Consider the following 24408-nt stretch of genomic DNA (forward strand, 5'->3'; position numbering starts at 1 on the left):
AAGTGCCATGACTTAATGTTTGGTACCAGGCTCCACCGTGGTGCAGCCCTGAGTTGCAGGACAGCTTATCATGTCAGGCAGTATTTACAGAAAGAGTTAATGTTGTTTCTGTTGTGTAGATATAAGGAGGGAGCTGCTGATGTGGAGGACAGATGATGGAATGTGATTGTGGTTGGTTTTCATATTTTTTTCATGTTGCAGAAAGTAGGATGTTGCTGTCAAGTAAAAAAATACTCCTCCAATATGTGTTTTAAAAAAAAAGCTGCCGTCATTTAGCGTGAAGCGGTTTTGAGATTACCGGGGCTAGAAAAGTTTTCAGTAACAAAGTTGGTAGAATTTTCCATAAAGATTAAAAGTGTAGTTTTTGAATATGACACAGATTAGAGAGTTGTTTGTTTCAGTTTAAGAATTCACTTATCATTTTTACTGGACAACAGCTCAAGCGTCAAAATGTCTTGTTTTAAGAAAATACATAATGGATTTGTTGTTGTTGTAATACATTCATTATGTCTAATCATTCTAGATTTGGCAATTTCCACTTACTTGCTTTTGAGTGATTTCAATATAATCCAAACTTTTTTTAATGACTAAATACTTGCAAAATAAATGATGGTCCCATCAGCCTCAACTGTATTCAGTGTTTCATTAGCTACTCTCTGAATTCGGACACACCTGTTTATCTTTGTTGAAACATGAAGCCATAACCTCAGGTAGCTTTATAAACCAGGGTGTAGGCAGTATTATTTGCACAGTGCTGCAGATGAATACAGTAAGACTGTTTCATTTGAATGATGTCAGCCTGACAGGCATGAATCATTGTTTACATACCGCCTGTGTAATTTAGTATTCTTAATTATCAAGGAAAAGATGTTTACATTTCTTCCCTGCAAAGTTCACAGTGAATCCGCCCATCAACTGTCCAAAAGGTGGTGCCCACGTCTTCGACACTTGATAACAACTCTGCGCACCAAGTGATAATGAACCACAACTAGTGACTCTCCAATGAAGTTATTGTAATTACAGGGCGTGCGAGGACGGTGACCTTGAATTACTCCTGAACACAATCTGAAGTGAAACCCACACGAGTTAGCACATAACCCCCGTTATCATGGACGATTCCGAAAAAGCTGACCAAGCAGAATTCAGAGAATACTTTCTTTTCCACACTTATGAATGGCCATTTGTATTCAAATGTTCAATGTGCTTACTGTTGAGGCACATTTGCACTTTAGCTGTGTCCTCGAAGTGTAAACTGGAAGCTGGTGGTTGGGGACAACGTGTAAGAACACACTGACTTATTTGTGGCGACAACAGACACCAGTTTGAAGAACTTCAAAAAAGATGAACCCTCTGGATAAAAGTCTCCGTGTCGTGTTGTGTTTAAATGGTTGCCTTTTATGATGCTGTACGTAGAGATATTTGGGTAGAAAGCTTTGTGTAGGCCTTCAAAGCTGAGTGTCTTCAGCTTCCAACAAGTCCAACAACCAAAAAAAGAAAAAGACATCAGTGTCGCTCTGCTGACCAAACATAAAAAGAGACTATTACAAAGGTTGAACTGTTTTACCCCTCTGCGCCCTCCCACCCTGTCTTTTGGCAGAAACAATGTTGCTGCATTACTTGACTGTTATCCTTCCCCCCTGATGATTTTCTTTAGCATTTTTTACTCCGCTTGTTTGAACAGATGCCGCCCCCCTCCCGCAGCCCCCCATCCTCTGGGACTGCCATAAGGCACAGTACAATGAGGTAACACTCAATTACATTAATGGTGAGAGTCCAGCCCAGTCAATTCCTTCCAGTAAGCAACATCAAACGATATGATCTATATCACTTCCTGAGGAAAACTTGGTAGTCTTTTGTCCAACTTTATTTATGAATGGATTATGAAAGAGGCGGTTGCATGACCGTGCTCACCTTTCAGTCCGTCCATTACCACCCGTACGCAGAGCTGGAGGATTATTTCTAACCTGTTGGCCAGCAACCAAACCCCAAATGAAGTCCAGTCAATGAGAAACATATCGCTTGGGAGATAAGAGAGCTTTCACAAAGGTCATTCAGGGTCTTTGCACAAGCAAGCAGCAGGATGAAGCTGTGAGTGACTCTGAAGTCTCGTCTCATCCGTTGGGTTCCTGGGTAAAAGTCTGCTCTTGAGATTAGCAGCTGTTGTCTGTACATAAGGATGGAAGCGGCTACCGGTCTCCAAGTGTCCTATTTCAGCCTTTACACCAGTTACACGCTTCGAGCGCCGACACAACCCAAAAGGCATCAAGGAATCCCAGGGACATGTCACCTTTGACCTTTTCGGACTTTAAAAATTGATCCAGTTTCGACCAAATTCACTTCATGAGCTTCAGTTCGGAAAGAACTGCCGGCGTTGAGGAGGTGTGACGCAGCTTTAGCATGCATTAGGCCGCACCGGGTGACAAGAAAGAAGGTTTTCCACTGGACTTCTGGGCTTCAACAGCTACAACCCAATTGGTGCGCGACCAAAGTTGATGTTACATTTTTCCTTTTCTACTTTTGCCGTCACCACAGTGAACAAAGTCTCTGTATTTGCTTCTATGAAGTCATACTGAAAAATTAGCCATCTGCTTTGAAGAAAAATCCATATTCACCGGAGCAAACGCTCGGAGAAAACTGTCCAACCAGCAGACGAGCGCTGCAGCTCCGACGCACGTTTACTGCGCTGAAACAAAAGGATTTGTTTAAGTGTCGCTGCAAAGTTAATGTCTTCGCTGTTTTTCTTTCTGCGTGTCACATTGAGAATTCAGATCATAACCAGTCGTTTTGCAACATTTTGCAGGTAAAACCATAAAATAAGACCAAAGATACAAAGCTTTGTTTCCTCCAAAATTGGTATCAAATGACATTTCACAGCCTGTAAACTGTGCAATAGAGCAACACTTCATTTTGTAGTCTGGTAGAGATCATTTATAGAAAAAAAAAAAAAAAAGAAAGATGCTCCAAAAGAACTTCTCCGTTTATAAACAAACACAATACATCAGCGCACATCAGATCTTTAGGTTGTTTTCTCAGGAGACAGTTTGACTCGAAGGTCATGTTAAAATGTGCAATAAATTACTGCACACTGAGAAAGTCTTAGCAGAAACATCTGCGTATTTCCCCGTCCCCATATTTTCCTGTGTGAAGTCAGTAGATTTGAGTGTGCTGACCCCTCCGCGTGCTTTGGACTTTGTTTTTATGCACCCCAGCTGCTCTGCTCCTTTGGCTGGGTGCCACACTTTTTGCCTGAACTTTAATTATCATTAAAAGTGACATTGTTCCAGTTAAGTGTTCCTCTCCCTGCCTGTAAAAGATCAGGGCCCTAAACACCCAAATCAAATCTCACCTTGATTCCTGTTCCTATCTGTGCTCCAATTCGCGCGTTTGAAATGTGTTAAGTATTTCTGTGAAGGTCAGAAAGTCCAGCACCACGTCTCAACAGTTCAACATCAGCTTTTCTTCCTGCGCTGCAGCAAGTCGTGACGTCAAAAGCCATCATTCATGTCTTATCGATATTTGACAGCCGTTTATCTCACGGCGGCTGTAACGCGGGCCATATATCAGACACTTTTTTTTTCTTTTCTTTTCTTTTCGGTTTCTCCACTACAGCATCATGTGTGGGGTTCAGGGCTCCGCAGTGAGCCGGTGGAGAGCATCGCGCCGGTCGGTTCCCCCTTTATAGGAGCCCCGCCCCGAAATCAGTCGATGAAATTCAACATCGCACTCGCCAGCGTCGGACCAATCAGCGGGCAGAGGAGGTGGTCTCGAGACGGTGGTCCGGGATGCCGGCAGCCAATGAAAGCGCGTGTAGCGCGTACAAAGGGCTCGCGTCAACGATCGTTGGTCGCTTGAATGGCACATTATTCATGTCGGCGCGGTGCTTATTTAAGGAGTCACCATGAGGCGAGGGAGCGGGTGTCCTATAAAAGGTAACGGTTCTCCTGCCGGGTGCACATTTCTTCAGTGTGTCGCGAAGAAAACGGAAGACATTTTAATGTTGCGATGAAATTATAACCGACACACACACACACACACACACACCCGGTAAGCGCGTTAAAAAGTCGCCCGGTGAAATACTACCGCTCCGCGCGTCCATGCGGATGAGCACGCTGCCGCTAAATTCACCCCCCATTGTAATCATCCTGCGTGTTGTTCCGCAAGCTCATTGAGCCAATAACGAAATATAATCACACCAGTGAAGTCATAAACTCACGGAGTTATTAGGAGGCGCTAAAAGTGTGCAGAAAGCCGCACAAATAGCGACATATATATATATATATATATATATATATGAAAAACACAATGTTGTTTTCTAGATTTATTATATGCATGTTTAAAATTGTGACATCAGCTATGTAAAAAAAAAAAAAAAAAAAAAGCCCCATCACTGCCTTTTCTTTCTCTTTACACACACCCACCGCCCATGCAGCCTCCCAAAACGACGCTTTTCGCCTGACTGGGTTCATTAATGCGTAAAGGAAGGGGAGGCGGCGGACAGCTCTTCTACGTCCCGATGCGCTGAGAGCTGGCGTTTCATTTCACCAGCGCCTCCGAGCAGCTCAGTCTGTCCTCTTCTTCATGTGCCAGGTTTGAGTGATTCTTTTTATTATTTACTCCAAAAAAAAAAAAAGTGCCAATATTTTTTGATACTCAGCCTCACCGGTGGAAAAAAAAAAACAACCCACGCCGGGGCGGCGAAGAGAGAAGTTTAAATCCCAGCTTGCTGCTCAGGAGACGGCGAACCCGAGGCTTTTCACGGTCCCACTCCTCGCCCTCGCTGTCTTCAGCTAAAGATACGTTTTTGTTTTTTTTTGGAAGTTATCATCGACTTCAGTGAAGTTTCGGGGTTTTTTTTGTGTCCGCCCGTGAGGACAGCACAAACACGCCCGGCATCATGGCTCGAAGATCCTGTGCCATTTACGCCACCGGGATCGTGTGCGCTCACCTCCTGATAGTGGGGATCGCTCTGCTCGTGGCTCAAGTCTTCCAAACACTGATCCACAGCCGGTTAAAAAAGGTAAGTCTCTTCACGGTTTTAAGTGTTTGTTCCTCTCCTTTCACACATCTTCCCCGCTGCCACACTTCGGGTTTTTTTTTTTGTTGTTGTTTTTTTTGTTGTTGTTTTTTAAATGTTAAAAGCGTTTCCTCTGCAGTGGCCAATCATGCGCATTCAGCCTCTCTTTGCTGATTTCAGGGTCATAAGATCAGCCAGGGTGAGTAAACGGTGTGAATGTGAGCTGTTCACGGTGGTAGTAATGTGTGTTTTTACTGCATTCTGCACCTCCAGCTCTGCAGGATGAAGCCAGAGCCCTGATGATCCGAGTTTGTGAGTCCCGGTACATGCGTGTGAAGCTTTGGCACCTTTTTTTTTTTTTTCTTTTCTTTTCTTTCTCCAAGCTTGCATTAAAGACAGATGATTTATCAGCATGTCTTGTTTTTAACATTGAAAAAAATACCTACTAAACGCTTCGCTGTAGGTAGAAAATCCCCTTCAAGCCCCACATTGAAGGGGATTTAGGATTGTGTGGCTCTCGGAGGTGAGTCTGTCGTGACCTTACCACAATTTACTGCCGTTGTTACCTCGTTTTAACGTGTATTGACGGAGCTGCTGCGTTTATATGATTTAACCAATCGTCACAGGGTTCGTTTACCTTTTTAATAAACGGGTTTGCCTTTAGAAAATGGGGCAAAAGCATGATGTCTTCTGTTTTCTCACTGGTACTGCAGCGTTTTCATAACCTGCCCAGTCCTGGGTGCATGACCTAATGACATGTTTCTGTTGGTACAGATTTAATAGACTGACTTAGTGATGGTTTGCTGTTCTGATGGTTACCAGTAGTTGCTGTAGTAGTAGTAGTAGTAGTAGTAGTAGTAGTAGTAGAAATCTGGGCAGAGGGGGAGGTAGGCAGGTCTGATGGGGGAAGGGAGCCGGGTTGAGTGGGCAGGGAGTCCCGGACTCTTCAGAGATGGCTCCATAGCAGGTTGGTGTGAGAGTCAGTCGTCCCACCTCTCACTTAATCAAACATCCAACTTGGATAAACCAGACAGATCTGCAATGATGTGACTAATGAATCCTCATCACTCCAGATCAATTGTATTTCAGTGATACTCCATGTGCACTCTAAACCCTGCTATTTGTTTTATTTGTTTTTATCTACTGCTGTATTTGGACTGAGTCTCCGATCAATCAAGGCGCTGATCGCTTCAGTTATTCAACATACAAACTTCATTTTAGAGCTAGTTGGTGTTCTGTACCGGTTTAGTTGTGGAAAGCAGTCATGCTGAACTTTTATTTACTTCATTTTCTAAAATGTGTCTCTATATTTGCAGACTGGTGGAGGCATTACTCAATTAGTCAATCTGAATTATGAACTTCCTGCTTGTTATTTGAAGTTTAGGGCTTGTAGGGGTGATGGAGCGCCAGCCCGATGGGTTCGGGGCTGTTGGCAACTGACACCCTCACATCCTGCGGACCCGCTCGCTGCTCTGCCCTTTCAAAATACCTCACATACCTCTTACTGACATGAATCACTGCACTGGATGCTGTGTGCAACTCATTATGAGCACTTCAAAACATCTTTGCTTGTTTTGCTTCTTGCAAAGTTAGAAGAAGAAGAAGAAAAAAGGGTCAGCAGAAAAGCTGGACTTGCTTGTTTGTCCAAGTTGAGGATTGAGAAGCAGCTGCCTTGCTGACACCGTTTACCCCTCCTGCAATTAGATTTAGGTCTGGGTCTCGTTTTTCTCTCAATCTGAGTCACGGCAGCATCCCAGGGGACCCAAATTAAAGAGAGTCAGTCAAGGTTCATCAACAGGGGACCTAATTCTGATGTGGCCTGTGATTACATGAAATGACAGCATAGCTAATCCTCTTTTGCCTCAGTCTTCCCGTTGAATTAGGCTGGCCCGGATATACTGAACTAACTCCAAAAATCTATCTAATCTGATGCTGCATGTGGCTCTCTAGAATAATGACAAGTCAAATCTACCTCCAGTACACCGACTCGGCTGGGTGTGGAGGGAAGCGGCGTAAAAGCCATGCGAAGAATCTGACTGACTTCTTGGCCTTGAGGGCACGATTTTTAGCCTTTGAGCAATCTCCTAATTCCTTGCTGTTGTTGTTGCAGCTTTGGCCTATCCCAAATCGTTCAGCTCGGATGACAGAATTGAAAAGAAAACAAAAAGAAAACACCCACTTATGCCACTCCTCTTAGTTCTGTTTGCAAAAGGAGACGTAAAAAGGCCTTCAAGAACAAGGTCATGCTGGTAAAACAGTGTGTTAGAGCTCAAAATGCAGCGGGGACTGTAAAATCTTCAACACAGGAAGCAGTTGTAAGAACGGACACATGATTTTCTTGTTTTTAAAACTGTGTATTTTTCTTTTAATCTTCTGCTGATCAAAGCAGGATCTTGTCACACCACACCTCAGCTGTGCCTGAAGTAGTTTGGCTAAGGCACAGCTCCATTCAGCCGCAACACGGCTTTCCGTGCACTGACAAACCTCTCCACTTTGTCCCTTAGTTGTTTTTCTTTTTGTGATTGAACATGTATTTTGTGAGAGGTAAATGATGTTCATGTAACCATGATAAAGGCCTTTTGGAAGTCCTTTTTTCAAGGTTGGCAAACAGGGATTCATGCAGTCACACGTCAGCCTGCGGGGAGGGGAGGGGGACAGACGAGACCGAGGCCGGTTTCCAAAGTGACAGAGTTTGCATTTTGTTTTAAATGGGAACAAATTTATGTAATTTCTGCTGGTTTGGCATCATGTTTCCCCCACGGTGCACTGACTTATCATGACTCTCATACCCGCCTCTCGCGCTATCTAGTTTCACTCCAGCTCTTAATTAAGAAGCAAAATCATTGTGACTCGAGAGATTCCCGCTTCATAAATACCTCCAGTTCTTATTTTAAGTGAGTCTTCTCGGTCTCTTGAGGAATGGCTACGCAGCTGTGGGGTCAAAATAAAACTGATTATTCACTCTTTTACCGTGACTGTGATGGTTTCATGGGTTGAAGCTGACATGCTAAAGACCCTCGGTCACATAATGGTACAGCAGACCCCACTAGAGCTGCAATGATTAGCCAGTTATGTGATCAACAAATGTATAGATAGATAGTTACTTTATTAATTTAAGTTTGGGCTCTGGGAAATTGAAGAGCTTTTTTTTTTTTCACCTGTTTTTGAACCTTTCTGTCATAATTGTTGGTTGCAGCCAATTATTTTTGTTGAAAAAGTAAAATTCATATATTTACATACTCGAATTAGCCTACTCTCCTCAGCTGGAATGTGTTGGACTCTTGCGTGTCCACCTTTTATCAAGGGGGATATTCTGGCTGACCCCCCCTCAGGTGTAATTATAGCTTTTGTAAAGTAGCAAAGAGGAACAGCTGCAACAAAAGTCAGAAAACCATCGCTTAAACCAAAACAGGAAGTGCAAGCCACACCTTAAGCTTTATTTTCTCAACCGTTAAGTGCCTGAGAACCCTCAGAAAGACGGTGTGGCCTCAGTATGGAAGCAGGTTTTCAGGAACTGCACCGTGAAAAAGACACACGGCAGGGAGTGTGGTTGTTTCTCCTTTCCCCTGACCTTAAAAATACCCCAAAGAATGGGAAGAAGTTTGATTATTTCCCGTTCAACAAACGGTGCCAGTCAGAAGCGCTTCAGTTAAACATTACCGTTTCACATGTCGGGACATGTGGCAGCCAAGCTCATGTCACACGGTTACTTACCACTAGCTTTCATTTGCAGCCTTGTTTTGCTCGACAATGATCGCAGCCAAAACATGTGGAAAATCCCTCAGAGTGAAACCAGCTTCAACCTTTTCTGGTTGCTTCGATTTTGCCCGGACTGGATGCAAGAAACTCACCTGATGTCCTGCATTCAGTTTGACAGCTCGTGCTGCAGATGGTTTATCATTCCAACATGCTGCTGAGTTGTGTCGGCTGACTGGCAGCCTGCAGTCAGATTCCTGCCTAGGCTTGCTGAAGTCAGAGACTGCATTTTTTTTTTTTTTTTTTTTGATGCCTGTCTTGTTGGTTTTTCAGCTATGAAGGACTTTTCTCTGCTTCTCTCTGGGTTTTTTGGGGTCCTGGCCCGGCACTAGCTCCTTGTAGAAAAGTGCCATGTCTGCTCTCGGACCTCATTCAAAATTGTGAAGCCCACTTAAAAAAAAAAAATTGGGACACCAAAGGCATTTGTCATCACTTTCAGAGCTCAATATAAATCTCAGCACATAATGCTTTGGGAGATGACACTCTTATTTTGCTGTTTCTCAATCTGAATGTGTATTTTTCTCTTTTGTTAACAGGAAATGACTTTAACGGAGAAAAGCCAAGTGTTTGAATCGTGGAAGAATCCTCCTCCACCTGTTTATATGGAGTATTACTTCTTCAATGTGAGCAATGCGGAGGAGTTCTTGGCAGGCGGGAAGGCAGCGGTGAAACAGATCGGACCTTACACTTACAGGTAAGTTTGTTTCTTAAAAATGTGTTTAACATTTTAGCTGTGCTTGTAAAAACCTTGTTTGGAATTTTTTTTTATTGTGTGAAATCACTGACCAACGTCCTTTCCGCACCAGGGAATACCGGCCCCGGGAAAACGTCACTTTCCTGGAGAACGGCACCAAGGTCTACGCCCTCAACCCCAAATCTTTTGTCTTTGTGCCTGAGAAGTCTTGTGGCAACCCCGAGGTCGATGTCGTCAGGACAGTCAACATCCCATTTGTGGTGAGACAACATGTTATTTTGACTCACAGCAACCTGCTGACGCGTAGATATGATTTCCGTGTGTGTTTCTTTTCTTTCCTCACACACAACATTATTCCGTTTTATTATTCCATTCCATTGTCTCTCAAGTTTTTTATTGTGACATTTTCGTGTCTTGGACATATAAACTTCAGGCACATCAGGGCCAACACTAACATACCAAGTGATTTTTAATGCAGCCTTTAATGACCTTTTCCCACGGAAGGCATAAAGTCTTCAAACAAACTGCACCGTGTGTGCGATGGGAGTGTTCTCACTCGTCGCCTCCAGCATTTACTTTCTCTCATTGTATGTTTTCTTCCCTCTCTTTGTCTTTGTCTTTGTCCCTCAGGCGGTGATGAACGAGCTGAACTCCTACTCCTTCTTCCTGCGAACGCTGGTATCCATGTACATGAACAGCCTGGGCATCGAGGTGTTCATGACCCGCACCGTCCACGAGGTTCTGTGGGGCTTCAAAGACCCTCTTCTCACCAAGGTCCACTCCATGAAGCCCGACGTGGACGAGTACTTCGGGCTCATGTGGAAGGTAAGCTTTTGTTTTGTTGCTTCTGATGTTTTATTAGAGCGCAAACCTGTAGGGAAGCTTGTATGTGTTGGTTGTCAGGGGTTACCGACACCATAGACTGTGGTGACGTCATGTAGAAGTGAAACTGGCTGCACGCTGATGGAGCATGCACATACTTCCTATTTATACAGCAATGTCTGCAGTTTGGCGCAAGTGATGACGCTACCAACCATGTGGCTTAAAAAGACCTGTTAGTGCATTTATGGGCCCGTTAATGAGAAATCTAGTATCATAAATGTTAATTAGCAGATGAGCTGGCAGGGAAATTAACTGTAAATTTTGGCCTCAAACATGAAGGACACCCTCTAAAACATCAGTAGAAACACTTGATGTGAAAGCGTCCACCAGTTCTTGTCACTTTTTTGTTTTTGTGTACTTGAATCGGTCATTAATGCCGGCACCGAAGGGCATGCCGAGAACATGTCCAAAGTAGTATTCCTTCGACATAAACTGCGTTTCTGACAGTCACTGTCTCTGCTGCGTCACAGCAGCTTTGTCTGAACCTCGTGTCTCGTCTTGCCTTCACAGAAAAACGGCACCCATGAAGGAGAGTTTGTGTTCCACACCGGCGAGGAGAACTACTTGGATTATGGCAAGATTGACACATGGAATGGCCTGAGGTGAATATTACGCAGAGTCAATTATCTGAGGAAAAAAGCCCGGCTTCCCTTTTACTGAATGATGGAAAACACTTTCTAGTCAGCACAGGGCTTCCTCTTCCTTCCTTTCATGACATTCACATTTACTTCGTTTCACAACGTGTATCCAGAAGTCCAGAGGAGGAAGCCTTTGCTCCCTGAACTGAAGTAGAGCAGGATTGCAAAATGAATGTTTGGATATCTGATGTGACTTTGCACTTTGGCTGTGTCTGCATTTGTTGGAAGAGTTGTGGTGAAAAAATACTCAGTTCCAAGTAAAAGTAGGAATACAGCAATGCAGAGATACTCAAGTAAAAGCATGAAAATATACTGAAAATATAGTGTTTGTTGTGCACAAATATAGCCACCGGGACTGGTGTGTAATATTCTATATCTTTATATATGATGGCAATTTATAGTTGTAGCTGGTGAAGGTCGAGATTTTTCTCGGGTTTCGGTCGCAAGATAAATCCAAGTGGTCGTGAGAGAATTTGTGGGAAGGAAAGGAAAGAAGTTAAGATGCATAAATTATAATAAATATCTTTGACATTTCGGTAGTATTTGGTGTTTAGTGGTACGACTAACTTTAGCTGCACTATTAATCAATATAAAAGTTACTGTAATATAATCATTTTAGCCAATTTTCACCCAAAAATGCAAAACATTTGCTGGTTTCAGCTTCTGAAATATGGGATTTTAAAATTGCCTTTGTCATACAGGAGCATAAAGTGAACAAGACATTTAAAGATGGAGTGTAGGGAAATTAAAGCTGGCATTTTTTCAATGTTTACTGATATTTTGTAGTCAAATCAATAAGTTCTGTTGCAAACAATAGTCTTGTGACAATTGTCAAACTTGAACAACCTGAAAAAAAATTAATAACTGCTAAAAGACCAGTTTAGTGAAATGTACCTTTCTCTTCTGAATTGTATTGTAAACGGTAAAAGTTGCTTAAAATTGTACATTTGTAAGTTACTTTCCAACCCTAATATCACCTGTTTCTTTTTGATCGACAGGGAAATGTCTTGGTGGTCCTCCAACCAGAGCAACATGATCAACGGTACGGACGGCGCGGTCTTCCACCCGCTGATAAACAGGAACGAGCTGCTTTACATCTTCGCTGCTGATCTCTGCAGGTACGTACGTGTGCTCGAATGGCCTCAAATTTGTTTACAGTTAAATCATCCTGGCAGGGCGAGGACCAAAATCTCCACGGAGAGATTCACGTCAGGAAATACCGGCTGACTCTTTCACATTCATCCACTGATAAGGACATGAATTATTACAGCTTGTGATAAGACTCGCAATGAAGTCAAAACACACATGGGGAGAGTTTGTCCTGGGGACACCAGGGAGGCTTGAAGGAATCGTTACACAGGAAATGATCATGATTGCGGAGTAGATTTGCTCTTTGTTTAGACGTCCTGTTGTAGTTTGACTTTGATTCCCTAAAGTAGTCTGTCTCTGTCTTTCCTCAGGTCTATTCATCTGGCCTACGTGGAGGACGTGGAGGTGAAGGGGATCCAGGCGTACCGCTTTGCACCCCCCAGTGACGTCCTCATGAGCCCTAAAAAGAACCCCACCAACGCGGGCTTCTGCGTGCCGGCTGGAGACTGTCTCGGCACCGGGGTGCTGAAAGTGAGCGTTTGTCGAGAAGGTAGGAGCACCGCCCCTCTCCCCCCCTCCCCCCAGTCAGCCCCCTCCTCAACTACCACAGAGCCTGACCCAGTTCCCCCCCCCCCCCCCCCCCCCCCACTCTCTCTCTACCCCCGAAAAAAAATGTCCTTTCAGTCGGCCACTGCATACCCGGCTGGTATCTGACATTCCCACTGTTTGAGCATGCCAGATTTGACTCGATACACGGTTGAATGATTAACTGTGCTCACTGTGTGTGGAGGTTATTGAAGTGCTTTATGGTGGTCATTGACTGGAGTGTGATTGCTCTGATAAGGCAATCCCCAGTGACCCATAAAGATGTTGTGGTAATATTTGAAAGATATGCTACTGGAACTGCTGGACTTTGCTGTTTGTATAGAAAAATCATTGTATTATTGCTATGATTTTACAACATGCTTTAGTGAAAGAAAACGCTGACGAGAAAAAAAAAAAAAAGATGTTGGTGCTGGTTGAACTCACTGTACTCAAACCTAATTGGCTGTCAGCATCACTTCCTCTGATTCATTTGAGGGAAGCACACCTGATTGGTGGAATTTGTGTGATGCTATACTGGCAGCCAATCGGCATCAAGCCTTGTTGTCATGTGCAAAGTGGTGTCATTTGGAAACTCGGTGTGGGGGTAAAAAAAAAAAAAAAAAAAAAGCTTCACCCACAAAAATAACTGTAAAATCTTGATGTTGTCTTTATTTCTGCCACCACAGCCTCTACGTATTTATCAGAACACATATAATATAGCATTTTAATGCAAAAAAATACAAACATTTATCATAACCTATTTTCAATGGTGTCCATCTTAGCCAGAGCAGCAGTATTTTTAGATTCAGTATCTTTACATTTGACTAATTAGAGTTCACAAATTGATAAATGCATATAATAAAGATGTCAGGGATTTTTACCTGAGAATTGAATTTGACAACAATTTGTTTTGGTTGTCTGAAGGTAATTAATAAGTTTCCCTTAAAAACAAGGAGAGTTTTGTTTTGACCGAGGACCCAGTATCTTTCATGGCAGATCTCTGGAGTGCCTTCATAAGCCTGTAACGGATAGTTTTCTTATTCAAATGAAAGGTGAAGACAGGCTGATCAGAGCTTCTTGTCTTTACTGTGTCAGCTAATCATAATTTAGGCTCCATAAACCCTGAAACACAGTTTTTAGCTATCAGCTGCTCTCTTATCATTTCAACATTCAACTCAATTTTTGCTTGACCGCAAACACCAGATTGTGCTGCATCTTATCTCGCGTTTCTTCCTTAATCTCCTTTGACTTATGTTATTGTACAAAATGTGTTTCTCCGACTCGTTTCCTTCAAGGTGCCCCCATCGTGGTGTCCTTCCCCCACTTCTATCAAGCCGACCCCGTCTACATCAACGCTGTCGACGGGCTCAACCCCAACAAGGAGGAACACGAGACGTATCTCGACTTGCAGCCGGTATGTCGAACACTTCACTGAACAGTGATCTTGAGCAAATGAACATAGTTTAGCTCATAATCTATAGTTAATAGCTCTGTTTGTCTTTGTTTGCTTTAAAACACTTTAAAAATATATATATATATAATTTACTTTAAAAAAAAATATTTTCAAAATAACCAGCAACTTCTTGATTTAGTGAGTGCTATAAATTGTACAGATTTACATATATTGATATTTATAGATAGATCTAATAGAAAAAAATGGTAGAAAAGAGGGAAAATATACACATAGAAAGGAGGAAAGAAAATAGAAAAGACATGCATTTTTTTGTCATAGTTATATACATATTTAAAGCATACACGGATAACAATGAAGCCGGTGTTGCTCACTTGATTTATAAAGCCAAAGGATGTGTAATACAAAAAAGAGAACACTGACAACAAAAGCAACAAAGAACAAATATCCACCTCAACCCTCAAACATTTATTGTATATCTGTGAACGAAAGCCTCTAATGATTGAATGTTTATTTCTTAAAGCCATTTGAATCTTCTCTAGATGTAAAGTCTTGTTTAAATCATCCAGCTCGATGTTGCTGCTTAGGACTGCAGTTTTCTTCTAGTGTGGAGGAACTATCAGAAACAACAGGAAATAAAAATTTTTGTTTTTTTTGTTTTTTGTATCTCTTCTAGACGACAGGACTTCCCATTCGTGCCTGCAAGAGGGCCCAGCTCAATATCATTCTGAAGAGAGTCCCAGGCTTCCCGTAAGTCGAACTCTGTTGCACTCTGACCTACTTTGCTGTTTGCCACACTCGGCCACATGTTGAGCCAGATGTCGCCCCTGACCTCCCCGTGTCTCTCACTTTCTGCCCCTGCAGCAAAACCAAGTTCATCAACGAGACCATTTTCCCCATCATGTTTGTCAATGAGGTAAGGCTTGCCGCCGCCGCCCCCCCCCCCCCCCCCCCCCCTCCCATTAGCACACACTGAACCCAACCAATAACCGTAAGTGAACTGCAAATCAATACTGGGATCTCTCCCGACCCCAGACGGCGACTATTGACGATGACTCGGCATCACAGATGAGGACGCTGCTCCTTATCGTGACACTCGTGTCCAACTTCCCCCTGCTCATCGTGGCCATCGGCATCATCCTGCTGCTGGTGCTCGTCGTCCTGTTCTGCCGAAACCGCCAGAAGAAGGTAGGCACCGCCGCTGTTGCTGCGGACTAGACTGTATATAACGATCCACACGGTGACGTTGGTGCGAGGTGTGTGCCGGCCGGTGACGTGAGCTCGCAGCGTAACTGAGACGTAGCCAGATGGTAGATGGTAGTCTTAAGTCACAGTAAACGCGAACGTTAAAGTCTTTGACTGTGTTTTTGCATGGTTAACAGTTTCCTGTATAAGCCGCACTGGTTTAACCCAAAACTAACACATTGCATGATTTCTGCGCAGCAAAGTCGGCATGAGCAGTTTTCCACAATTTTCGATTAAATGGTGTTTTTTTTTGTTGTTTTTTGTTTTTCTCGCTGAATGTTTCCTAACACGTCGATGCATCTTTTGAAAAGAAGAAGTGTCTTAGTTTTCTTTTGGTCAGTGCAGCTGAGGCAGCATGGTGGCAGTTCACTGGAGTAGAATAACCTGAGGAAGCTGTACAGCTCATGTTCCCCTGTTGCCTCCAGTCGTAGAGCAGGATGCAGGGTTTGAATCTTGACCTCGCCCCTTTCAGATTACTGTAGTTCAGGTCATTCACCTCGCAGAGGAAGGCCCGCAACATGTTAAAGGAATAATTTGATATTTGGGGAATATGAGAAGGGCTTAATAAATGAGAAGATTGATACCAGTCTCATGTCTGTATGCAGAATATGAAGCTACATTCAAGAGGTGATTAGTTTAGCTAAAAGACTAAAAACCAAAGCTAGCCTGGCGCCGTCCAAGGAAACTAAATCCTCCCGCCACCACCTCCTATATTAGCTTTTTTTTTGCCAATTAAACAAGTTATAATAATTGACCTTTACTTTAGAGGTGCTGGTAATTAGAATTGGCTACCTTCAGACAGAGCCAGGCTAGGGTAGCTCTGCGCTAAGCTGGGCTCACTAGCTGCTAGTTGTAGCGACAGTGGTATCGATCTTCTCATCTAACTTTTAAGAAAGCAAATAGCTGTATTTCCCAAAACCATTCCTTGAACAGATACATAAATTTAGGCCTTTAGCTTTGCATTGAGAGGAATGTTAAAGTCGTGCTTAATTGCAATGTGAAGAAGTGTTGTATTAACCATGTTCTAATTTTAATTTTCTGTAACCCCCCTTTTTTCCTTTTCTGTTTTAGAATGAAGTAAAACGTATTGATTTTACTGAAGCTTTTCATTCTTTTACTGTAAGTCTTCAGTTTTGCCTTGTTTTTCTATTTTCCTTTTTAATTTGGTATCCATCATCTCTCATTATTATCATTTTAATTATCTTTATGGGACATGATATTCTTTTTAAGTTCTCGCCTCAGTGTAATTGGTTGCTTTGCTTTTAAGTTACAGTTTTCTGTAGTGGTTTTTGTTGTAACTGGTGCACATTTGGATTGTAGTGGTTTACTGTCAACATTTCAGTCAACGCATTTTATTCCCATTTTAATGTTACAACACAATATTTTGACGTGGTGCCACTTCTGTGGTTTGAACTAACACCCTCTGTCCTCTCCCGGCTCAGACGGTGAAGGATGACACGGCCTACACTCAGGTCAGCGACAAACCGGACGAGCCGTCGGAAACGCCGGCCAACCAGCCGATGAGGAACGGCTCCTACATTGCCATGTCTCCAGTGGAGGCGCAGAAGTGTTGATCGAGGCTCCCCTCCCCAAAAGTGTGGAGCTCAGGAAGGGGGCTGAGGGAGCAGCACAGGGGTGTTACACTACCGCGGTGGGGTTTCGCAAATACAGCGGACTCATTTTCACTTAAAAATTTTTTTTGGGGGGTGGGGAGGATCGGGAAAGCGGTGGGACACAAACCCCAGTAATTGTTTCGTCAACAAAGACATCGCTCCTCTCATTGAGCCCTCTTATGACTGTCTGCCCTCCTCCACTCTACCTGCTGAGCATGGCCCTCACTGCCTGCAGTACTGCAACACAACCAACCCCCACACTCTAACCCTCATTTCCGTCCTGGTCGGCCCTAAACGGTGAAGGGACCCTGGGTGGGCTCGGCCGGGACAAGCCTTTTTCCGTAATTCTTCTGAGGGAACACAGTAGCATAGGTGTCGCACACGGATGCATGATCTTCTGAGCAGACTCTGCCGGCTTACAAGGCTCAAAGAGTATTTAGCATTCACAAGAACAACAGTGGGTGTTGTTCCAGTTGTATTCTTGCTCTTTCCTGTCCATCATACGTGAGGAGAGAACTTCAAGCCAACAGATTAAAAAAAAAAAAACACCTCTGTAAACTGAATCTTTAGGACAAAACTGAGCTCCTGGGCTCAGAGGGTTGACTGGATTTGCTAAAGGCTGTTTTTTGTAAAAGGAGAAAAGAGGAAAAAAAAAAAAAAAAAACAGACTGAGCCAATCTATTTATAACATTTTGCCTTTTTTTTTTTTTTCCCTAAGATGATTTAGTGCACCCATACCTACACACACATCACACTTCCAGTTTCTGTTAGGGGATGTGTGTGTGCACCTTTATCTCACACCTCGGTGTCCTGTTTTGATGGACAGTGGGCAACTATTTTTCCTACTGCAGGCACGGTGTAGTGTGACACCTGAAATACTCCTCCCTCCTTCTCGCCTCCCCCAAAACACTAGTTAAAAAAGGAAAAAAAACTGACCTAACCTCCTTTTCAAACTCCTCCTTAGTGAAGGTGAGAACTAATTAGCTGTGAAATTGTTCACAAAGTTGCACCTTTAGGCTCCATCACACATCCAAAACAAAAAGGAAGACAGAAAAACACCCACAGAACTTACAAGGGAGACTTGAACCTGCTTTCTGCCTTACAGTGGTTCAGCGTGTTCTTTATGCTCAGACATGGTTCACATAAGCTGGAGATCGCTGTTGTACATATGTAAAGAGGAGCTGTTGCGATACCTCTTACCAAAATCCAGCAAGCAGTCCTTCTCGGTGTGCTGAAAGACACTAACTCTGCTCTGGTGTCGACCGCTCCTGCTCGTCTACACTGTTACATATTAGAGAAAGCACAATTAGGATGGCTAAAACCAGTCCTCACACAAGGCTACCAGGTTAGGGTTTTGTCTTTTTTTTTTTTTTTGTTCCTGTGATTTACAGCAGATCTGTCAAAGACACTGTCAAGTGCCGTGACTACGTAAAAGAGTGGGGAGTTCTCGCCCCCACTCGCCGCTGTGCAGTCATTCGGTTTGCCAAGGAGCTGTACGCATTCAGGCAAACTCGGCACACAGCACTTGAATCGCTGTTTGTCTTAAGTTTCATGTCGTTTATTTGACCATTTCTGTTCACCTCCCTCGTCTCGTCACACGTCATGCCCGCTGGTGGTTGCCAGTGGGAAGTGAATTTAAGGCCATAATACTGTCAATGTGGAAAATTCCCTGCACTTTGCCTGGAAATTGTGCCCCTGTGTATTTTCAATTTTGTTGTATTGTTTTTGGATTTTTTTTTTTTTTTTTTTTTTTTTTGTCCTGATTATTTCAATTACAGGTGGTCCATATGTTCAGTACATTTCAATTTGTCCTGGCTAGTATTGCTTGTGAAGGATGTGGTTGTGAAAGGACAGCAGACATCCTTGCCTCTATGTTACTTGCTTCTCAGCACATGGAGTGTCTTCTTTTGATATACTTTTGTATTTGTTATTGCTGCTAAAAAATGCCATAACCTATGGACTTGTATTTGTATGTGGGGTATTTACCATAATGTTCTGGCGTTTGGTTTCAGGTTGACCCACAGAGGCTTTTTATTCAAGTCCTAAAATCTTGAAGGCTTCTTGTGTTGCCAACCCTTTAACACCTGAGCACAAGATACAAAGCCCAAAGCTTGCTGCCATTTATTGGAAATAGCAGTTATAAAGTAATCACTAGCAACGTTTTTGTAGAGTTATCACACTTAATCACTCATTCCTCTTATAGCAGGTGATCGGACCATATCACATGTATCGTTAGGGTTTTTTATTATGGGATTAGTGAACGTGACCGTTTGCTGGAGGAGCCCGAAAGGAGTGAGACACTTCAGCACCATCTGAGAAGTCTGATTCTGGGTTTAATAACACTGTGGTGGAGAGACCTTTAAGGCAACAGTTTGGAAATGATACCTATTTGCTTTCTAGTGAAAAGTAAAATACCACTTTATCCATTAAGGCTACAGCCGGTTATCTTGGCGGCCAGCCTGGTTCTGTCCAACGGTACCAAGCACCAGCACCTCTAAAGCTCCCGCGTTGATATGTGGTGTCCTGGTTGTTTTTTCTGTTAAAAACAAACTGTAAAAATAATAATTGTCAAGTTACTGCATTTAATTGTAATAATTCAGCAGTTGTTTTTACATTTTGTTTTTTTGTACAGTTTCAGAGAAATGAGGGATATTTATAGGTGTTGGTTGCATGCTGGCCGTTTCCCCCGTTTCCAGTCTTTGTGCTAAGCTACGCTAACCGTGTCTTTGCTCCAGCCTCATTTAATGGTGCTGGCAGTGGTATCGACATTCTTCAGCCACAGAGCGAATACTTCCAACAATGTTGAACTCTTCCTCTGAAGTCAAATCAATTCACTAAAGGCCTTTTTTTTTTATTCCACCGGCATGCGTGCGACCACCGCTCTGTGCAAACTCGCAGTTAATCGTTACTTACCTTTTTAAACATCTTGACTTGAACCTGAAAGACCTTAATCCAGAGAGTCGCGTGTGTGTGTGTGTATTGCTGTTCAAACACACCTGAGCCATCACTCTTCTCCACTCTACTACACTGACCTTTGAGTCCGGTCCTTCAGGCCCATTGGCTCGTCCCTGCTTGACCAAAGATAACCCACACAGATCTGCCCCGGCGCTGTGTTTACTCTGCGATAACGGCTGTGCCACAAACCACCGCCTACCTTTCTTTTTTTTTTTTTTTTTTTGGTAATCGTGCCACCACTTCTGTGAAGTATTTGCAGCAGTATTGTGAGCGTGACCACATGTGTATATGTGCCTTTTACATCAAGGCACAAGGAAGAAGAGAATTTTAATGTTTGATGGGTATTGCTTTTTTTTTTTCATCCACTGCAAAACAAACAAAAGTAATCAATGCTCTTTAATGAGCAGACAATAATCTCAGTATTATGTAAGACAAAGCAATACAGTGTTCTGTTAAATAAATTGTGGATGTTTTGTAAGGGGCCACAATTTTTATGTTTCCTGAATTTAAGTTGTTTTTTTTTTGTTAGTTTCACTCTTGTCAGAGTATTTTCTTTTCTTTTTTGTCCTGTAGTGTGATTTATTTTGTAATATTAAGCTAGAATCCAAGTGCATTTCATTGTTGATCATTTCACTTTTTTCACACTGAAAATTCAAAAAAGTGTAAAAGATGGACCAGTATGTCCCACTGGGAACAGTCCTGTAAAGAGTCTCTAAGAGTGTTCATGAGTGGTTTAAGTTTTGGGTGTTTGTGTTCGATGAGTATGAGAAGTCGTGTTTGTGGAGCGATGTACCATTTATGTCAATACTGGAGAGATTTACTGGGAGGCTGATATCTTGACTGAGTAAAGCATCGATGCTGTGTAACGTATCTCGATGAATGAAGCCCTCCTTCAGGGATGAGCACTAGTGCCATACCATCCTTCCGTTACCATTATTTTCCTTAATTTGCTCTTTGTAACAACGCATCTCCCCATGTCCATATTTTCAAGTCACTAACAGGCATTTCCTTATGAGATATACTAATTTGTTTTGCTGCTGAAAATGACAATCCCCCTTGTCATGTAAGGTGCAAAATGATTTCAAAGTAATATTCATTTATAGTTTTGATAATTTACACTGCACAGATGTTTCTACAGTGCTTTTGTAAACATTTCTAGTGTATTTGCAAAAAAATAAAAGTTGCGTTCAAGTGCAAAGTTTACCTGCTCGTCTGCTGTCTTTCGTTTAACAGTCTTCCCTCAGACAATGAAATATAAATCAAATGGTGGCAATAAAAGGACCCGGATAAGCTGTTTTTAGCTAAACCTCCTGCTGCAAAAATCATCAGTTTGAATTCCTATTATTAAAAGTGTGCTTTCTGCGCCCTCTAAAGGAGCAACTTGTACTGATACCTGCATGACAGAATAGCTTGTGTGCCAAAACAAAATGCTGAAGCCTATATCACAGTTGGGAGACCAGCGACAGACACACCAGAACTCCGTCGTCATGGTGAGAATAAATAATAACAAACAGTTTGGTTTTGTCACCAAAAATACTTGGGTAGGTCAAAGAAAAGGTTTTGGTTTGTGTTAAAATAATTGACATTTGTTTGGGAAGTTAAATTATTTGTGATACAGATTATGATGTGTGCGTTTGACATTACATATGTGACATAAATTCACTTATGAGTCGAAATAACTAATTCTTGACTAGTTTTGAGCAGCGGTCTCCTGGTTGAAAGTCTTTTGTTGGATCCATGCAAACCCCCCCCCGACCTCCTTCCTACATGGACTCTTTATAATACACATGACTTCCCTAATTGCTCCCGTTATGATTACTATAACCACTGATAGTTAATTGCTAACGTAAAGGTAATTTTAACCCTCTTAAACAACCAACGTTGTCATTTTCTGGTGAAGGCGGACTGCTGAGTTTGTGCGGTTTGACTTCCCCTTTTTGAAATGACTTCTTGGATGGTTCTGTATGTTTCTATTGAACTGTTTTATAAATTCAGAAATTTGGACCTTGCTCAGAAACTAAAGGAGCAGAGTGTAGGATTTAGTGACATGTAGTGGTGAGGTTGTAGATTGCACTGAACCCCCTTCACCTCATTGTCCTCCTTTTAAGAGTGTAAATGTAAGAGAATACATGCTGGTCGAGCAACTCGCAACAACAAAAAAAAAAGCCCTTTCTAGAATCAAGGTCTCCTTTATCGGTTAATGTACAAACATGGTGGTGTAACGTAGCGCACACAGTGGAAGGGGTCCCGTTCCATATGTAGATATTCAGGGCTCATTTGAAGAAAATAACATTTTAATGCTTTCATCTAATTTCATGATATTGTTGTCAAATAAAACAAACGGTTTGTGTATTTTAAGTATTAACAAATTTATCTGAAAAGTCAAGTTAGTTTTATTTATCACGTTCAAATAGAACAATAATGCTGCACAGCATCAAACATTATATCCATCGCATAAACTTGAATCACCTAAGCCATTAAAAACACAATAATCTATAAAACAAAATTAAATAAATTAATAACGAGCAGTAAATAATACTTTAGAATACACAGAAGTAAAATTTAAATTAAATTGTGCTTAATGTGGAAATAAAAGTGAAAGTGGATGTGTTTTCAACTAGGATTTGGGCTCTAGTAGTGAGGTTGAGGAGGAGGAGGAGGATGTTCCTCAGTTTTGGAGCTCTGGCTGAGAAAGCTCAGTCGGCCCTCGGAGTCCATCTGGATCTAGAAACTACTAAAAGCTGCTCGTCCGGTGACCTGAGCAGGAGATGGGGGGTGTAGGTGTCCAACAGATTAAGCCAGGACTGCTCCATTTAAACACCTGTGCACAAACATTTTAAAACTAATCCTATTCTGAGAATGTAGCCAGTGTAAGGATACCAGGAAAAATGTGCTCAAGCTTACGTGAGCCAGTCAGGAGCCTCGCTGCAGCGCTCTGAACCAGCTGCTCCTGGGATGTAAGTGCTCCACCCTTTTCAAGAAGTGCAGTGGTCGAACCTCAAAGAAATAGTGACCTTTAAGATCTTTAAAGAAATGAAGGGGTTGACCTTAGCTGAAACTCTTAGCTGAAAGAAGCTGGCTTTGGCAACAGATTAATCTGCAAGTTTGATTTAAAAGAAGAATCAGCACAGTTTGTCTACATGAGGTTTACACCAGGGTGCCATGAAACCAAGACAAGATTAAATATTATCAAGTGACAATGCTGGTAGGTGAGATGGACTCGGCCGCAAAATCCGTTTCATCTTCGTTGAGATTGAGAAAATTTGTGAGAGCTTTAACATCAGCCAAGCAATTTAGAGAAGAGGCGGAGTCGAGTTGCAGCAGTTGGTATGTGTGAGTATCTTTGGCATGTAAACGATGGGTAATGTGTGTTTTAAAGACAGATTCAAGAGGCAGCAGATGTTATAAAAACAGAATTGGACCCAAAATGGACCCTTGAGGTATCACACAAGTTAGATGGGCTGATATATGCAGTGGTGTAGAAAGTGCAATATTTTCCCCTGAAATGTAGTGGAGTGGAAGAATAAAGAATCAGAAAATGGAAATACTTAAGTAAAGTACAAGTACCCCTTGATCGTACTTGAGTAAAGTATACTTGAGTAAATGTACTTGGATATATTCCACATTTGCCAGTCAGTCATTTGCCCCCTGAATTCAATTAAAATTCATTTTTATCCCAAAAACTTTATTCATCCCAGAGGCCGGCCTTTAAAAACAGACAAACAGGGCATTAAGACAACACGATAGACAAACAGCGGCCATGTGGCAGAGACAGCACAGTGCAGTACACAGCGGTGACAATACATGACGATGACACTGAGCGTGGAGCAATATCAAAAGGTCAAATACCCTGCTGCAAATGTAAATAGTTGTTTAGTCGTTGCAATAGTAATAATAATGAAGCTGTCCTCTGCTGAGCCAGTCAGTCGTCTGCCAGGGAAGGAACGCTTTGATATTTAAGTCACGAATTGTTAATTTGTTTCTCCAAAATTTACCAGATGTCACCAAGGGAGAGGTCTACGGCCCGTCGCTCATAAGCTCCCAGTGGCTCGTTAACCGGTACTGAGTTTCTCCCTGGTTAGAACGATTGACAGTGTTTCCCACACATAGACCTACTTGGGCGGGCCGCCCTGATGTACTGACAGCCGCCCAAGAATATCCACGACCCATTTCAGCATTTTGTTTGTCTTTTTTTTTTTTTATTTATCAGTCTGTCAACGTGATCGAACGGGTAGTTTTTTTTTAGTACTTGAGCCTTTGTTGAGAGGTGGTTGCCATCCAGTTCCATGACAAGTTTTTGTCGGGCTTCAAATGTGTACCGGAGGCTTTTTGGGTAGCTCAAATCCAATGAGTACAGCAGCCCAAATAGAAAGGGCGAGTGCATTTGCAATGTTGCCATACCTTCGATGATTATCCCATCGTCTTCCAGGTCATCTGGGCTCTGCACCTTCCTTCTGTATGGCAAAGATTCCCAGGATCGTCTGTTTTATAGACTCCTGGTTGTCCTCAAACATCCTCAAAAACAG

General features: G+C 42.5%; 1 protein-coding gene across 3 annotated transcripts; it reads left to right on the top strand.

The window, feature by feature from the left end:
* The first annotated feature begins 3886 nt into the window (after positions 1 to 3886).
* Positions 3887 to 21085, top strand: scarb2a (scavenger receptor class B, member 2a). 3 transcript variants are annotated; one of them, XM_069178302.1, is made up of 14 exons: positions 3887 to 3929; positions 4430 to 5017; positions 9307 to 9464; positions 9577 to 9724; positions 10095 to 10289; positions 10857 to 10948; positions 11983 to 12102; positions 12445 to 12623; positions 13954 to 14072; positions 14746 to 14819; positions 14934 to 14985; positions 15105 to 15257; positions 16386 to 16433; positions 16757 to 21085. In XM_069178302.1, the coding sequence occupies exons 2-14, from the start codon at positions 4895 to 4897 to the stop codon at positions 16886 to 16888; spliced, it is 1593 nt and encodes a 530-aa protein (XP_069034403.1). In that variant the 5' UTR covers positions 3887 to 3929; positions 4430 to 4894; the 3' UTR covers positions 16889 to 21085. The 3 variants fall into 3 exon arrangements, with proteins under 3 accessions (XP_069034403.1, XP_069034402.1, XP_069034404.1); XM_069178301.1 differs by lacking the exon at positions 3887 to 3929 and having other exon boundaries at positions 3940 to 5017; XM_069178303.1 differs by lacking the exons at positions 3887 to 3929; positions 16386 to 16433 and having other exon boundaries at positions 3940 to 5017.
* The last annotated feature ends 3323 nt before the right edge of the window (positions 21086 to 24408 follow it).

This window comes from Embiotoca jacksoni, unplaced genomic scaffold (genome assembly GCF_022577435.1).
Source record: "Embiotoca jacksoni isolate LCO1_2020_lvr unplaced genomic scaffold, fEmbJac1.0.p SCAF_8, whole genome shotgun sequence".
In the NCBI taxonomy this organism is placed as follows: domain Eukaryota; kingdom Metazoa; phylum Chordata; class Actinopteri; family Embiotocidae; genus Embiotoca; species Embiotoca jacksoni.